This window comes from Notolepis coatsorum (genome assembly GCF_963971535.1).
Source record: "Notolepis coatsorum genome assembly, chromosome: 14".
NCBI lineage: Eukaryota > Metazoa > Chordata > Actinopteri > Aulopiformes > Paralepididae > Notolepis > Notolepis coatsorum.
Genome location: NC_140178.1, coordinates 93,828,677 through 93,847,765, shown reverse-complemented (window position 1 = coordinate 93,847,765; position 19,089 = coordinate 93,828,677). Strand labels below are relative to the sequence as shown.

At 42.4% G+C, this 19,089-nt stretch overlaps 1 protein-coding gene across 1 annotated transcript; it reads right to left on the bottom strand.

The window, feature by feature from the left end:
- Positions 1-6,331: 6,331 nt before the first annotated feature.
- LOC311241119 (E3 ubiquitin-protein ligase TRIM39-like) lies at positions 6,332-13,711 on the bottom strand. The gene is made up of 3 exons (XM_084329821.1): positions 13,527-13,711; positions 9,661-9,696; positions 6,332-8,211 (listed from the first exon to the last, which is right to left on the bottom strand). Exon 3 carries the CDS (start codon positions 8,207-8,209, stop codon positions 6,527-6,529), a length of 1,683 nt encoding a protein of 560 aa, XP_084185947.1. The 5' UTR covers positions 8,210-8,211; positions 9,661-9,696; positions 13,527-13,711; the 3' UTR covers positions 6,332-6,526.
- Between the last annotated feature and the right edge of the window lie 5,378 nt (positions 13,712-19,089).

The window sequence follows — 19,089 nt, the reverse complement described above, 5'->3', positions numbered from 1 at the left end:
AGGTATTTAAATGGAAAAGCCTTGATTAACGGGATGTAAGTCTACGATCTGGCAAAGTGGAAGAGTAGTGACCAGTCCTTTATGACAGGGTTGATGATATGGAACAGCTGATCGCCTGACTCTCCACACCTGGACCCACTCCTGCTAGACAGAGACAGAGAGAGAGACAGAGAGACAGAGAGAGAGAGAGAGAGAGAGTGGGGGGAAATAAACAAGGGAGACAGGGGAAGGGAAGCCTGGTGGCTTGGAGGTGCATGACAATACCTCCTCAGGGTTTGGTGCTTCCAAGTCATACTCCTCCTTTATACTGTAGCGCCCCTGATTGATTGAAAACTTTATTAACAGATTGCAGAATGGGTACAATACAGTACAGCTCAATACACACAATTGTTAAGGGGATGCAGACCAGAGAAAGACTTTCGTCTTGTTTACATCAGGGTCCCCCATTTTCAATTAATCAGGACATATATGACATACAGATAGACCAGACCTGGGCATTGTACGGCCCGCGGGATGATTCTGACCGGCCTGCGAAAGATTACATGATAATAAAAAAAAAAAAAAAATGTCATGTCAACGTTCACACGCACAATATACGCTTAGGAGACATGCTCAGAAGATGTTGGTTCTCTTTGGATCCACCTACATATGTGAACAGACATTCTCAGTCATGACGTTTACCAAGTCCAGGCACAGATCCTCTCTCACTGATGAACATCTGGCAGCTGTGCTTCACATCTCCACCTCAGACATGCAACCTGACTTTGATGGACTTGTTAAAGCTCAACAGAGACTGGATTTCTCACACTGAATGAAAAAAAAAAGAACTGAAGAACACTAAAATGTGGAAATATAACAAGTGAAAATATAACAAGTGAAATGGGACACTTGATATTTTTTTTCTTTTTTTTGCACAGTTCTGAAAACATTAAATGTGATGTCTTTAGAAAGCTAAGAAAATCCTTGTTTCAATAGTATATGAAACTAAAAATGCCCTTTGTTATTAATGTTTCACATTTTGTTTATAATTTTGGAAATAAATTCTATTTGAATAAATGATATTTTTGAAAGCTAACCTCACCTTTTAATTGCCAAATAATAACATACACTCTTACCAGGGGTCAAAACAATGGGAATGGGACCAACTGTTCATGTGTTGCTACTGAGAGGAGTGTTTAGCTGTCAATCATTCATGGCCCAGTGGCCCACTAAGCTTGGGGCTCCTTGTGTGTTTGATGAAGGTGCCCTGTGGTTGGTGGGTTCATGGGTGCGGGGCGGGGGGGGGGGCTAAGAGTATAAGAGGGTGGTATACCTGAAAGCACGGTCTCTTGGTGTATGGGAAGCAAGATGTCTCTGTGTCGGACTGTAATATCATGACTAACCTTAATACGCAATCCAACCCCGTCAACAGCTTAGATAGACTACTAGGGGCTAGATCCACAAAGAATGGATTGCACCCTTACTTAAAATTCATAATGATAATGAATTGTAAGTAAGGGTGCAATTAGCATTGTGCAATCGCCTAGAGCGCATCGAGAATCAGCCACCAACCCCATAGCGCACAACCTCCTAGGTGCGAGATATGTCCTATGAATATAATTAAAATGTATTTGCTGGTAATTAGGGTTGCGGGAAGCCAATGTGACATTAGTCCAAATATCCCAGTCAAACTCAGGGTCTAATTCCGGGACGTCCTCTTGCCAGACCACATCCAATGTTAAGTTTTTATATGTGGACTTGATCAATAGTGTGTAAAAACCCTCTCGAGGTTGTCCCGTCTCTAATAAGTTTAACAAAAGGGTGTGGATGTAATGGTTGGGCCCATGGAACCCCATGCACCTTAAGCGCCGATCTTAGTTGTAAGTAGAGGAAAAAGGTGCGCCGGGAATAACGCCCGGCGCGTGAATATTTAAGGCAACCAACTTGTGTTCAGCTTTTCTCTGATTGGCCACGACCCCCCCGCCCCCTTTTGCCACGAGCGTGGCAGGGGGTCCCTGCAAGCGACAGAGGTCCCAAATGAATGAAGCGCGGAGCATAATGTATAATGTGCATTTGTAACGTCATAACATCAGTGGAGGCTGCCGACTGATCTAATAATAAGCTCTCTTTTTATCAGATTCACTCGTCACTGTACATCAGTGGAGATGTTATTTCGCGTTTGTAACGTCATAACATCAGTGGAGGCTGCTGACTGATCTAATAATAAGCTCTCTTTTTACCAGATTCACTCGTCACTGTACATCAGTGGAGATGTTATTTCGCGTTTGTAACGTCATAACATCAGTGGAGGCTGCCGACTGATAATAATAAACAAACTATACTGCTGTGACGATTTTGAATATCTTAACATGTATTTACGCCCATACAATTTTTTAGATGAATGATTGTGGATATAATATAGAAAACACATCATTATGATATTGTCAGATGGCGTTGTCAGATGTGTAGAATTCACCTACTTACAATTATTTTCATATAAAATACAATGGTGAGTGAGAAATGTATCTCCAGTGATAAAACCCAGTGCTCTATGATACACAGCGTGGATGGGCTTTCATGTGGAGGGAGAGGCATGCATCACATGTACATAATTTCACCATAATCAAATGACATAATTGTGGATTATTGTACAATGGTCTTCTTACTGGCAGCAGAAAAGCATGATTTGTTTCTATACATATTTTTACTTTCAACTTTTTAGAAAGGTGTTCCACATGGCCCATGGGTGTAAAAAGAGAGCTTATTATTAATCAGTCAGCAGCCTCCACTGATGTTATGACGTTACAAACGCGAAATAACATTATACATTATGCTCAGCGAAATAACATTATACATTATTCTCCGCGCTTCATTCATTTCATTTGGGACCTCTGCCGCGCTCGCGGCAAAAGGGGGCGGGCGGTCACGTGGCTGTGTGGCCAATCAGAGAAACGCTGAACGAAAAGCTGAACACAAGTTGGTTGCCTTTAATATTCACGCGCCGGGCGTATCATTAAATTATCTTAAGTCTTGAAACACACGAAGACCGGTTTTATCATATATCCCCCAGAGTGTGAACTCCCTTCCTTTCCCACAGAGGAATGTTAACAGGTTTATGCCCAACAAGTAGTTGCTGGTTATGAAATATTGGAGAGTCGAGGTGCCATGGACACTTAACAGCACAAGACCGCTGTACATTGCGCTATGTTTAACTTTGAATGATATGATAGGGCCATATTGTAATTGCCATTTTGATATAGGGGTGATGGAGTACACTACATCCTGTAATCTTTGCGGTAAGACCGCTGCTGCCTCCAAGGTACGCCACGAAACAGCAATTTCAGGATCAAATCAGTTTATCAGGAGTCTCAGCGAGAAGGACCAGAAGTATAACTTAAAATCGGGGATTGCTAAATTTTGATATCATAGTTTGTATCTTGCACCAATTGTCTATTGGAGGGGGCAAGGGGAGCATTGAGCTGACAGTTTATCCTGGGCAATACGTTCATTTTAACTATGGGCCTGTAACGAGTTGGGAAGGCTCGACCATCTATTTAGATCTTGGTGTATTTTATTGTATGCGTCTGTAAAGTTATATCTAGTTGTCTGATTAAGGGTGGGATAAATCTCGATGCCCAGGTATTTAAAGTGTTCAACTATGGGGATGTCGGCCGGTAGTTGCACCGTTTTGGTCAACTCATTTAGAGGTAAACAAGCTGATTTGGGCCAATTAATCCTGAAGCCCGATATTTAATCAATTATCCTGAGTACATTTGTAGCAGATTGGGAGGGGTCTCATAAAAATGTGTAAATCGTCCGCATAAAGTGCAATTTTGTGTGGGGTGTCTTTAATTATTATAGGGACGATTTCTTCGGATTGTCTTATGAATTGGGCTAATGGTTTGAGGGAAAGCGCGAAAAGTCCAGGACTCAGGACAACCCTGTCTAGAAGATCTAGAGACCGGGAAGAGTGTGGAGCATATTTTACCTGTCATTATCATTGCTGAGGGTGAGGCATAAAGTACTTGAATCATATGTATACATTTCTTTCCAAGCCCCATAGCCTCCAGCACCGTCCAAAGATATGACCATTCTAGTCTATCGAAAGCCTTCATGGCATCCTGATAGAACAGTGGCCAGAGTTATATTGTCCTTACTCCAATTACATGCAACAATCTTCTAATGTTAATGTTATTAAGAACATCTTCTATTCACATTCCTAGTTTAGTTTGACACAGTCAAAGGCAGAGGGAAGACTATGGAAATTATTATTTAAATATTGAAAGTTAATTTAAGGTCTCACCTGTGTGCTGATTAGTTGCACGTAGACTCAGGACAAATGGATCATCCATCCCAGGGCCTCTGTGGACAGGGCTCTGGATGCAGGACCATGGTTGAACCACTAGGTGGAGACAGTGGTCACTTCTGGGAGAGCAGCTAGGGCTGGACAGGGCTCTGGATGCAGGACCATGGTTGGACCACTAGGTGGAGACAGTGGTCACTTCTGGGAGAGCAGCTAGGGCTGGAGAGCCAGGAGGCGTGTTACTTTTTAACAGCGGAGCAGTGCAAGAATGTGACAATTTGACCATGTGACCGCGGCAACGCGGGAGAGCGGCAGTGCGGAAATAGGCTGTCTATTGCCATTCTCTAAGCTCCTTAACAGCGCCTAAACTTAACCGTTCTAACCTTAACCAACTCCGAAACCAACTCCGAAACAATGCCTAACCTTAACCATGCCTAACCTTAACCATAGAAAGAATATTGCCATTCTCTAAGACAAACTCTAACCTTAACCAGCTCCTTAACAGCGCCTAAACTTAACCGTTCCAAACTTAACCAACTCCGAAACAATGCCTAACCTTAACCTTAACCATGCCTAACCTTAACCGGCGAAAGAATACACGGTAAAAAAAAAATCACGTTAAAAAAAGAAATTTGATGGGATTCGAACTTGTCAACGGACCGCAGGACCGCTGCGTTGCCAGGTGAGCGCCGAATGAAAATCATGGCGGATTAGGGCGGTTACATAATGCCGCAAGCTCTGCCGCTCCGCTCTGCGGTTGCCGCGCGGCGTGTCGCAGCCAATCAGGGAAAACGCGGAAGCAACGGCAGCACTGCTCCGCTGTTATTAAGCAATAAGCAGCCAGGAGGGCGTTTCCAAAGATTGAACATAAACTACAAAACAACTCGACACTCACAAGCTAAAGACAGCCCACCTGTTAGTAATCAGGTGTGGGTTCCCTCCGAGGAGAGATACACTTCAACAAGTTGTTGAAGTCAACTAGTTGTGTGAAACAACGTAAAGCATGCAGAATATTCACACAGAATATTCACCAACCTTTAGCTGCAAGTAAAGAAAATACAGGTCAGCTAACGTTAGTTATTTCCAATAGTTTAATGAGCTAGCGTCAGCTAAGTCGCTAACAGCAGGTAATGGACGATATAGGAACATCTTTCAAACAGCATTCTGGAGTTTTTGGACAAGACACTTGGTCTTTCTAAAGCTACCGGTAAGAGAACTGCAGCTGAGCTAAATTATAAAAAACAGAAATATGGCTAATATCTGTAATGTAATGTTGACAATAATAACAGCAGCAACAGCAATAACAATTACATGGTAGTTAGATAATAGTTAGTCTTAACTAATGTTAGGCGGCTATATTAGTTATTACTGTAAACCTCAAAGACAGGCATAAGTGACACAGCTCAATTAAATAAGGTAGCAGTCCCTATAAGACAAGGTGTTGTGTTAATTAGAGCTCAATGATAAGGTAACAGTCCCTATAAGACAAGGTGTTATATTAATTAGAGCTCAATGATAAGGTAGCAGTCCCTATAAGACAAGGTGTTGTGTTAATTAGAGCTCAATGATAAGGTAGCAGTCCCTATAAGACAAGGTGTTGTGTTAATTAGAGCTCAATGATAAGGTAGCAGTCCAAGACAAGGTGTTGTGTTAATTAGAGCTCAACGATAAGGTAACAGTCCCTATAAGACAAGGTGTTGTGTTAATTAGAGCTCAATGATAAGGTAGCAGTCCCTATAAGCCAAGGTGTTGTGTTAATTACACCTCAATGATAAGGTAGCAGTCCCTATAAGACAAGGTGTTGTGTTAATTACACCTCAATGATAAGGTAGCAGTCCCTATAAGACAAGGTGTTGTGTTAATTACAGATCAATGAAATGCTAAGGTGACCCTCCTGCTGACTTGTGTTACACAATTTGTAAGTCGCTTTGGATGAAAGCGTCAGCTAAATTAATACATGTAAATGTAGGTCATTTGATTTTTAGAAAAGACACTATAATAGACTAATATAATTTTATTCAAAAAGAAAATATTATACCATACATTACATACCAAAAACTAAAACCGTCTAAAAAAATAAAATAAAACTGTTACAGGCTTTGTGATTTAGCAAAAGAAAATTCAGTCTAGGGGTGCAAGGTCCTGGGTTCAAATCACAGATGATCTCCCAACGGGCAACTATATTGGAAGATATCTGCCCCCATGTTTGGTCATTCTGATGTTGATGGTGTTAAATGTTGCTGATCACTCTTGGTGTTTGATCGGGGTGGTGATGATCATAGGGGCAGCGTTTTCACCATCATGGTAGACACACAGTCCCAAGTATGGATACATCTTTTCAGTGAATGTACAACCACTGAAAGAGAAGAGAAGATGCTTGGCCTCCACGTCATAGAATGATATCAGGCCCGCCTCATAATCCACAAACACCCCAATCTTTTCCAGATTCCCCCTCAGGATGAGAGGAACGATGAGATGACTGACGGCGGTGTATTTTCCATCTCTCAACCGTATGATCCAGTATCCAGTCTCAGGGTTTTGTCTGGTAATCCCCTTCCTGGTGATGGACTGTCTGACCAGTCCTAAATCCCACTTAGTCTTCCCGTCAACCTGAACCTCGTAGTAGAATCTCCCCGCAGAAAAGCCCTCCTTTCCCAAGACGGAGAAAAGCTTATCAAATTGGTTTGGGTATGTAGGTAATGGGAGTAATGGGGCGCCGTCTGCATTCCTCACCCGTTTCCTGTCGTCAGAGACGATGAGCCAGCGGTGAGCCGTGTCCGGGTCTAGGGTCACGTCCACAGCGTACCTCTGCTGGATCCTCTTCAGCTTCACGTCTTCAGGCAGATCAACCATGTCTTCCATGCGTTTCAGCAGCGTCTTCGTCTCTTCACCGAGTGTCTCCTCTAGCTGCTCTAGAGCTCTACTAACTGGCCCCCCACACAGGTGACTGCTGACACTGACCTCAGACCACTCCTTGGTAATCATAGGGGTGAAGATGGGTGGGACAGTGTGGAGGAAGTGGAGGTGGTCCTCCTCGTTGTGCGAGAGCTTCTCCATTTCAACCCTGCTCTTCTGCAACTCTGTGATCTCCCGCTCCAGCACTGAGATAAAGCCGTCAGCCTGTTTCTCTACTGCCCTCTGCTCAGCCTCCATGAGGTCAATGAGCTCAGCCTGGCTTCTTTGAATGGAAGCTACCAGAGCTGTGATTTCAACGCAGTCTACCATCTTCTGCTCCGCATCTTCCTTGTTGTGCACAGCCGAGCGCTTGATCTCCCGAACCTTCTGCAGTCGCACCTGGATCATCTGCTCCACTTCGGTCTTTTTCTGCTCCAGCTGAGCCTTGGTCTTCTCATACGCTTCCTCTAAAGGGACTGTATCGTGGCTCTTGTGCTCAGTACACATGAGACAAACGCAGAGTTGGTCAGTTCTACAGAAGAGCTCCAACATCTTGTCGTGCTTCTTACACAGCCGGTCCTCCGGGTTCTCCACGGGGTGGATCAGCTTGTGTCGCTGCAAGGCTGCGACTCTTCGATGAGGCTCCAGGTGGGTCTCACAGTATGAGGTGAGACAGACCAGGCAGGACTTCAGGGCCTGGAGTTTGATCCCAGGGCAGACGTCACAGGGCACTTCTCTCAGCCCAGCGGCTCTTTGGTTGGGACCGTCTGTGTTGGTCGACAAGTCGGCTTTCAATGCACTGAGCTGCACAGACATCTCTGAGATCAAAGTATTGACAAGGAGGTCTGGTCTGGTCACAAAAGACTTTTTACACAGTGGACAACAGCACTGGGCCTGGGTGTCCCAGTATCTGGTGATACACGCCTTGCAGTAGTTGTGTCCACATGGAGTAGAGACCGGCTCTTTGAAGACCTCCAGACAGATAGAACACTGGAACATGTGATCAGACAGGAGACTGCTGGCTGAGGCCATATCTGGAGGAGAGGAGAAGATGGGTGAAGACAAGAGAAGAGGTGAAGAGAGGAGAGAAGGGGTGAAGAGAAAATTGTGGAGAGGGGAGGAGAGAGCAGAGAAGAGGAGAAGAGGGGAGAGGAGGACTTTGATTTAGAAACCATCTATGACACAGACCCAAAACTATTGTAAAGTTTAGTAATACAAGGTTGTGGATATGTTTAGTAATAAAAGGTTGTGGATAATATGTTTAGTAATAAAAGGTTGTGGATAATATGTTAGTAATAAAAGGTTGTGGATATGTTTAGTAATAAAAGGTTGTGGATATGTTTAGTAATAAAGGTTGTGGGTATATTTAGTAATACATGGTTGTGGATATGTTTAGTAATAACATGTTGTGGATATGTTTAGTAATACAAGGTTGTGGATATGTTTGGTAATAAATAGCTTTGTATCAATCCATAATGTACATATTTTTCAGAGGGGTGTCTTTCAGGGCAGATGAATTGTCTATTTTTTAGATTAGTCAAACTTGTGAGGGGAGAAGAGCATTCTGCTTCTGAGATTATAGACAAACACAACATTAAAGCTTTATTGTGTATAATCGCAGATGTTTTAATTTTGTGAATTGAACATTCCACTGATGTGATGAGACACTGGACCCTGAAAGCTGTGGAGTTCTTGAATTCCACGATGGAATTCAGAGATCATTCTGGAGATTTACTCATGAACAGGTTAAAATATTTGAAATCACAGTTGTATATGATCATATTCAATAAAGTAACTTGCAAATGTGTTCCATGGCAGGATCATTTGGTTTGACGTTAGATACAACAGGTCCAAACCACACGTTTTACAGTCAGCCGACCCTGCAACTTACTTTGTTAATTAACACAAGTTATTACATGGCGTTTTCACATTCGCCGAAATGCTTGCTTGTGATTGGTCAATAGCCCGTGTCAGAGGTCCGTTATCACACAATAATGACCGCTGTGGGACAATAATGACCGCTGTGCGCAGCTGTTCGCAATCAAGCCCACTACAACACTGTATCAGTGCTGCTCAGCATATGCACAGCTGCACTCAGTCATGCAATCAGACCAGAGACCTGCCGGCTGCCGATAATAATAATCACTTTATTTGGGCTGACAGAGCCACAGAACAACTGCGTCTTCATTTGATCTAGTCTGGTCGATGAATTAGGTATATTGTTAGTAAGTTAGCCATGTAATAAGCGGGATAATGTATAGCTATACTCGATCATTGTCGCAAAATAATTGACCTTCACTGACGTTTAAAACACCTCGGCGCTGCGCCTCGGTATTTTAAACTCTGTGTCGGTCAATTATTTTGCGACAATGACCTCGTAGCTATACATTATCCCTTACATAACATAACATGCACAACATACCTGTATCCAGTAAGATCAGAAATCAAATGAACACATGAACACAGAAAGAGCAGAATCGTACCTGTTTGGGTGTAGTTACTATCTGTGGCACGTCTTCCTGTAGAGTAAACGGTAGATAAACGAACAAGTGAGCAGTTGGATAGCCCCTTCCGTGACTGATGCACCGAGTGAATACACAGTCCCTTATTCCTCCACAGGAAAATCCCACAATTAACTCTGAAGAACTGGTCCTCCGCGAAACGCTCGTTGTACAAGTATCGCAGAGACATTTCAAAGGTACACAGTTGCACGAGGGTTTCGGACAGAGAAACGCAATGGTTTGAAAGCTCGGTATTTGCTAATAAACATTTTAAATAATTTTTATAAACTGGTCAACACAGCTTTATTTCCGGCATTGGGTGCCTGATGCTGTGATGATCACAGCACAGGCGCATCAGGCAGCTAAAGCCGTTTTGAGCAGTGTTGACCATATATTTATTTTTAATGTTTATTAGCAACGCCGAGCTTTCAAACAATAGACCCGTCTCAAACCCTGCCCCTTTTCTTGATCCTCCAATCACAGCTGTCGCTTACCTCTGACTTCCTCGTACAAACTTTGTTTGTATGAGGAAGTCAGAGGTAAGCGACAGCTGTGATTGGAGGATCAAGAAAAGAGGGCAGGGTTTTGAGACAGGTCCATTGCGTTTCTCTGTCCGAAACCCTCGTGCAACTGTGAGTACCTTTGAAATTTCTCTGCGATACTTGTACAACGAGCGTTTCGCGGAGGACCAGTTCTCTATCGGAACATCTCTTCTACAGTTAATGAAATGTTGGTAGTTTTTTTGCAGATTCACAATTGCCATGGGCTTCCACTGTATCCGAAAATAAAAGGGCACCTTGATGTTTGTTATCAAGGCAAGAATTACGTTGAGAAAATAAATAACGCACATCCTCCGTTTCTTGGTGCTGAGCCAAACTGTAAAAACAGTAATACATAGAACAAAGCGGGGCTCGCAACTCACTTGATGCTCCAAGGTGTTTTAATTGACAAAATAACAGCAGTAGATACAACGTTTCGACCGACCCTTCCGGTCTTTTTCCAAGTATGAATACAACAAAAAATGACATCTTTTTATACAGGAAATTAAATAGATTAGATATCAGCCCCACCTGATGATCAGGGGCGGCCCCTAGACTACCGGTAGTCTACAGGAGAGCACATAACATCAGAGACAGTGGTTAAATCAGACCTGCCTCCTAAAAAAAAAAAAAAAAATTTAGATGACCTGCCAGATGGAAACTGACGTTGTGGTTTGTGTGCTCTGTGTCACTTTACAGATAAATTCACTGTTTTCTATCACCCATCAACTGGGAAAGAGATAAAAATAAGAGGAAAAATAACATGTAAAACTACCAATGTAATCTATATGCTTAAGTGCCCATGTGGTAAGGCATGTCGGTATAGACAACACGTGCTTTAAAAACATGTATTGCTGAACACAGGAGTACGATACGGAATGGGGATGAAAAAAGCCCAGTAGCTTTACATTTTAAAAAGGCACACACCACAATGTCTCATCACTAAGATACCTTGGAATAGAGAGTGCATCTTCCAAGACGAGGGGGAGATATAAATAATCTCCTACTGAGGAGAGAAGTATGGTGGATCCATTATCTTAAAACTATGGCACCAACAGGACTCAATGAGGACTTTGACATTAGACCTTATTTGTAAATGTATACACTTATACATTGTAAATTTATTTATAGAGGGAGACAGTCAATATACTTTGTTTTTTCGTTTTTGTTTGCGTTTTCAGTGGCTAGGATCTGGACCAAAGAAAGTACATTACACACTGCTGCCCATCTTTAAATTATGTGTAACACTGTGTTTAATATGTAATATATATATATTTCTCTAAAAAAATCTCCTAAAAAGTCAAATGAAAAGATAAATTGTTACTTAATCATGTATAAAATGTATAAATCATGCAAGTCTTGGGGCCGCCCTTGATCACCAGCCTGATATCTAATCTATTTAATTTCCTGTATAAAAAGATGTCATTTTTTGTGTTGTATTCATACTTGAAAAAGCCCGGAAGGGTCGGTCGAAACGTTGCATCTACTGCTGTTATTTTGTCAATTAAAACACCTTGGAGCATCAAGCAGGGGCGTCATTTTGGTATGGCAAGGTATGGCACTCGCCATACCTTGGCAAATTTAAAATACTTTTTTTTATTACAATTTTTTTTATGTTGATTTAGAATTCGAATGTCAACATTATGAAGGAAGCTTCGAACTATTCGGTACAGCCCTAGCACGTTTTGATATTGTCAAATGTCAATTATTATTTTACTAAGTGACTTTTACTATGCCACACAAGGAAAATGGACATAGACGTTTCTTAATCAAAGGGCAGCAAAGACAAGTGATACAGGGACACAGGTAAGGTCTTACAATGGCTTAGTGATTATAACAGTGCAGTTTAGCATTCAGTAACCCATACTTTTTGTGAATGTGTTTTTGATACTACATTATGTTGAACACACACCTCAAAACCGTACCTAAGGAAAATTGGCTCAATTGCAAGAAAAATAATAGACAGTTATGATATTACATTTTCCATAATTTGTATGCAAAATATTGTGGTTCCCTGCTTTAGTCTGTTGACACATTTCTATACAAAAAATGCTTGTGTAGTCCTGTGTCATACCTAAATGTAAAATGTCATAAGTGAATTGTATAGAAACAACTCACCAAAAGTGAATATTGCGCAACTGATTTGACAAAAAAATCCACCAAGGGGGTTTCCCCCCCACTTCACCCACCCACCCTCCCTAATTGCCATACCTTGGCTTTTACTGAAATGACACCACTGGCATCAAGTGAGTTGCGAGCCCCGCTTTGTTCTAAGAATTACTTTGAAGCCACATGTCAAAAAGACTGGTATGGCCCATTAATCTTCTAACATACCTTCTAAATGATTGTCTTCCATTTCCCTCAGATGTCACCTCCATGAACTCTGTACCACAATAAAAACCCTACCCCACCCCCACTATATAAACTGACTCCATTGCCTACAACCTAGGCTCCTTTACCCATACTGTACGAACTTTGAACTATGTTACCTATACTCAACTTATACCTACAGTACCTACTGCTTTCACTGTCTTCAACTGCCCTACACTGTAATAATAGTAACTACATGCCTCATACTATAGTCTACCCATATAACTCTGTATGATAGCATGTACAATATTGCTGTACTTATTTCTCCATCATCAGTCACTTCTCCTAGTCCCCAGCAGGTGGCACTAGTGCATCAGTATGGCTGTACTTGGGATTCACTCAAACTTCTGGGCAGCCAGTAAACCATGTATGAATCCCATTTAATATTTGGTTGCAAATCCTGCGAACTCTGCAACCCTTAAAGTGGTAATTCAGGAAATTATTCTTTCCTATTATTTTGCACATAATCTCACACATCCAATAACAGTTTTGCACGCATTCATTTAGTTTGACAGTTATTGAGAGTTTGAATTTGGCCGGCACAAGTGATGTCATCGGGGACATTGAATCATTGTGGTTAATTACAGCTCAATTAAATGATAAGGTAACAGTCCATATAAGACAAGGTGTTGTGTTAATTACATTCGAGTTCTTCCAGTCAGAATACATTCATTTTGATGTTTGGATCACATTTCGGTTCGTTCAAATTCTACTTCAAAAAAAATTAGGATTTGACGAGGTGGCCATTTTGGATTTTCAGCTGGATAACGTACTTTTCTTAGAAAGTACATCGATCATGGACATCATTTGTGCCAAATTTGGTGCTTGTACCACCAAGTGAAAGATTCTCATGTAATATCGACTTAATCTGCCACACTACAACGACTCAATTGAGACCAGAAATCACAACACATTAACTCAGAAAGAGCTGAACTGTACCTGCTGTTGTATCTTGTTGCCTCTGCTGTATCTTAGCAGATCTGCAAACTGTGGGCAAACTAACAATGAAGACAGAGGCGGACAGTTATAATATTCTCTAGCTAACCAGTAAATACAAGAGAGAGATGCTAGATTTGAAAGACCCCGGAAAGATCCGTCATTGTTTGGTCGATCATGCAATCATACTCAGGCTTGCTGGTTTAAACTTCAGTCTCAACGAATTGCTGACCTCTGTCGCTCTTTGGCCCGCCTTCTTTTTTTCGCGGGGTTTCGCTGAAGACACACCCCCTATACTTATCTCTTCATCATCATGGTCACTTCTCCTAGCCCCCAGCAGGTGGCACTAGTGCATCAGTATGGCTGTACTTGGCATTCACTCAAACTTCTGGGCAGCCAGTAAACCATGTATGAATGTTAGCCATTTTATGGGACCAAAATAATCAATATACATAATCTTGTTAACAAACTTAAATAAAGTCATCCCATTTAATATTTGGTTGCAAATCCTTTGAACTCTGCAACCCTTAAAGTGTTCATTCAGGAAATTATTATTTCCTATTATTTTGCACATAATCTCACACATCCAATAACAGTTTTGCACGCATTTATTTAGTTTGACAGTTATTGACAGTATATGAGTTTGAATATGGCCACCAGTGATGTTATCGGGGACATTGAATCCTTGTGTTGTTAATTACAGCTCAATGAAATTATAAGGTAGAAGTCCCTATAGGACAAGGTGTTGTTAATTACAGCTCAATTCAATTATAAGGTAACAGTCCCTATAAGACAAGGTGTTGTGTTAATTACAGCTCAATGAGATACGGTAGCAGTCCCTATAAGACAAGGTGTTGTGTTAATTACAGATCAATGAAATGATAAGATGCCCACCTCCCCCGTCACTTCAGAATGACATCATCAACATGACTAACTGTATCAGATAGAAGTCATTGAACATGTTGCTTCTACCGATTTTTACTAAGTAAAATGAATAGAATTTACAGGTGAATTTACATGTATATAAAGTAAAATATACATGTAGTCTACAAAGAAAGAACCTTCTTACTGTCTTTTACTATTATTTACTATGCCTATAATACTGCCTACTATACTAATATGTCTATACTACTATGCACACAGAGTGAAGCAAGGAAGTTTGAGACTGTTTGACGAACAATACCACTGACCCTTACCTTAGGCTGCGGTTAGACTTTCGTTTCATTTTCGTTTCATTGTCAGATGAGTTTTCGCCGCAACGTAGCAGCCTCGAGTCACACTTTCGTTTTTGTCACCTGAGCACAGTGATGTAGTACACTGCCAAAGCAGTAGGTGGCAGTAGGTGGCGAACATGAAGGCAATTTCAACCAATCAGAACTTGAATGTGCCAATACACTTCCTGCAAAGAAAGTCAACAAGGCGGCGCCGGGCGCCACCATCTTTGCCTGTTTACCCATTGCAGCACTTCTTTTTCAGCAAAGTCTAATAAAAGTGCAATAAACAAAACGGATACATTCACTGTGTGTTCTGCCTGTCATTTGTTGATGAAACAAAACTAACATCAACACAAGTGACCACCAAGAGCGGATAGTTTAGTCTAAAAAAAGATCGGTAGCTACATTGTTAGCTGCATGCTAACGTCAATGGAATATGCCATTATAACAGTATAGCATTGTGGCTAGAAGCTAACGTTAGCTCACGCTAGTTAGCCAGCACCAAACTGATGATATCGGGAGCTATCAGTAGCTAGATAACATTAGAGACAACGCTGTGTGTATTAAACAAAGGTGAATAGATGACTGGGCCATTTTGTTTAATGCTTGTTAAGTTGAAAGAGGAGCTTTGAGCTAACAGGGTCTGATAGCTAACGCTAGCTCATGTTAGCCAGTGGCAGTGCTCAACCAATCGGTAATGTAAACTTTATTTAACATATTGCATAATGGGTACAATACAATACGGCTCAATACAAACAATTGTTAAGGGAATGCAGACTGTTGTAGCTTGGACTGGGGTCCTTATAACAATAACTTGACAACACATGGTAGCTGCAGCTATTTGGGACACGGAGCTCTGTCCCAAACACACACACACACACTCTGTTGTCACCGGAAGGGCACGCAGATGGTATCTACTGCGCATGGGCGTTTTCGCAACAACGGCTCCGTGAAGGCTACACGACTGTTGTCGGCGAGTTTTGGCACTGCTCAAAAACGGAAAACACAATTTAGCGTTTCAGTAGGGGCCACAACGTATCCGCCAAAAAACGCATTTCTGTGTAAAAGGGACATGAAACGTATTCAAACGTATTCAAAAAACGACCACAAAAACACTAGTCTAACATGGGCCTTAGCCGCCAGAGATGTATCCCTCCTGCTGACTTGTGTATCTAAGCTGTTGACACGGGTGGATTGCACATACAATGCTGGGACACCAGCAACAGTAGTGACCAGAACACCAGAAATACTTAACGTTTATGAAATGTTTTACAATCTGTACACAGCATTACCATCATTGTCTTACATCATTATATTATTTAGTTTGACAGTTTTTCCGATAGATAGAGCATCACAATAAAACATAGATCATCATAATAAAAACATAGAGCATCATAATAAAACATATAGCAACCCCATAAAACACGCCCTACCCTGGCTATTCTATAATTCACTGGCTAGCCATTTCTTTGTGGCACGTCTAAAGCTTCCCCCCTCTTCAATGTTTTTCAGCCCAACTTTACACACTGACGTCTCCCTGACAGATAATCTTGGAACCAATCACATGCATTTCTATCCAAACCGATAGTAGCTAATATTTTTAAGAGTAAATGGTGATCGACTGTATCAAAAGCTTTTGACATATCAATAAAGAGGGCAACACAGTGTTTCTTCTCGTCTGAAGCTGATTATCTCATAAGTAACTAAAGAGATGGCTGATAATGTGCTATGAGGGGCGACAGTGGCTCGATTCCTGCTCCTCCCGGGCATCGGGTTTGAAGTGTCCTTGAGCAAGACACTTAACCCATGCTTGCTCCCGATTGCAGGTGCAGGTTAGCACCCTTTTCCTATCTGCAGCAACCATAAAACCCTCCACTGACCCCTCCTCTCTCCCTCTGTTCTGGGACCAGGGGGATATTTATCATCTGAAAGACAGAACACACCTCCTCCCCTCCTTATAAGGCCTGGGGGGGGGGTGGGGGGGGCAGACATCTGGGCCAATCACTGAAGGGTAAAAAATACAATAAAATAAACACAAAGGCAGAAGCTCAAAGTCGAGCTCAAATTCGTCAAAAGTCTAGTTCCACTTCAGTTAGAACTTCCTGGAGTCCTGCTGTTGTCATGGCAACACTCAGCCGATGTTTGAGTCCTTCATCGGAGCCGTGAGAGCCGAGTCTCACTGTGAGGCGTCACAAGCTCACTGCCGAACCCTACAGTGACATCATCACTGGTCATTAGCCCGTCAGTCTCCGTAAGAGTCTCTGCTGTGATACAGAACAGTTTGAGTGTGTTTACATGCACACAGTATTCCAGACACTAGCTGATATATTAGCTAATATTGGCCTACCATGAGAACGGGAGCACAGAGGACCAGTGGCGTCGCGTGGGTAAAATAACAGGGGAGGCCAAAAAAAATTTATTAAAAAAAAAATTATTCAATATTTTTATTAATATCTTTTTTTTTTTTTTTTTTTTTTTTTAAGTCAAGCAGTCACCATGTACACTACAGTATGGCTCGGCGGCCAGTCAAACGTTATTTTTATTTATTTAACAGATTGCAGAATGGGTACAATACAGTACGGCTCAATACACATTTACGATGAATTGAAAATGGGGGACCCTGATGTAAACAAGACGAAAGTCTTTCTCTGGTCTGCATCCCCTTAACAATTGTATGTATTGAGCTGTACTGTACTGTACCCATTCTGCAATCTGTTAATAAAGTTTTCATTCATTCACACACAATTGTATAAGGGGATGCAGACCAGAGAAAGACGTTTGTCTTGTTTACATCAGGGTCATTAATACTGCTGGAGCATTGGTTAATTTTTGGTCCGATTTTTCCTTGCGCGATTTTGCGCGCCGCGTGGGAGCAAATTCGAGACACATATTCGGTTGCAAAAAGGTGTCCCACGGTCTCCTCTATGGCCGTGAATATTTTCACGCGGATCGGAATCACGGCGCGCCCGTGGGACACTTTTCCGTTTCGGCGAGTTTATTCCACGCTTTCTGTTTTCCTTTTCTAAGCATTTTAGGGGCTACATGTGAATCAGTAAAAGTTGCGGGACGCCCAGATGTTTCCACGATAGAAAGCTCGTGTGGATCCCATAATAGGCTCACTTAATACAGCGTTTTTAAAATCACGCGACATTTTCAGGGTCGCGAGCCGACCTTTTCCCCTCGTTTTCGATGATGGAAGTGATTTAGGAAAAGCTTCGGCACGCCGAGAGGTCCCCGTGGATTTAATCTCGCGAGGATCGGGGCAATATTCGGCCCGTGGGAACAGTTACGGGTTAATACAATGTTCAGAGTGCAGAGGGGAAAATATGGCACCTGCCCCGCCTCCAGGTGGAATATTATGCTGAACGTCTTCCTCCCAGCTCCGTTTTAAACTTTTAGGGTGTGGCCAGTGGCAGTCAGCTCGAATCTGATTGGCTAGGATCGGATTTGGAGTTTGGACTCACTCTATAATGCTGGAAGCCTGGAGAAAGAGACCTACCCACTGCTTCTCTCCTATACTAGCTGCAGTAGTGAGCACAGTCTGACAGTGTGTTAGAGGGAGTGAGAAGGAGAAGAGGGAGACATTAAAAAAAAAAAAAACACAGATGCACAGATGAAAATGAATGTAAACTATATTAAAAAAAAATTATATATTGATATGAAATTTATAGGGAGGCATGGCTTCCGTTGGCTTCCACAAGGATTCGCCACTGCAGAGGACCCCATCTCCTCAGCGCTGCATTCCGCCCTCTCTCACCAGGATGGCATGTGGATAGGTGTGAGTGTGTGTGTGTGTGTTGGCGTCAGTGTGTGTGTGTGTGTGTGTGTGTGTTGGCGTCAGTGTGTGTGTGTTCGATGTGATGTCCGGCGTGCGTGTGTGTGTTGGAGTGTGTGTGTGTGTGTGTGTGTGTCAGTGTGTGTGTGTGTGTGTGTGTGTGTGTTCGATGTGATGTCCGGCGTGTTGGAGTGTGTGCGTGTGTGTGTGTGTGTGTGTGTGTGTGCGTGTGTGTGTGTGTGTGTGTGTGTGTGTGTGTGTGTGTGTTCGATGTGATGTCCGGCGTGTTGGTGTGTGTGTGTGTGTGTGTGTGTGTGTGTGTGTGTGTGTGTGTATGTGTGTGTGTGTGTTCGATGTGATGTCCGGTGTGCGTGTGTGTTGGCGTCAGTGTGTGTGTGTGTGTGTGTGTGTGTGTGTGTGTGTGTGTGTGTGTGTGTGTGTGTGTGTGTGTGTGTGTGTGTGTGTGTGTGTGTGTGTGTGTGTGTGTGTGTGTGTGTGTGTGTGTGTGTGTGTTGGAGTGTGTTTGCAGCATCAGAAGGCGTCCTGCCCCTCAGCTGCAGTCGGCCGGCTCCGGAGG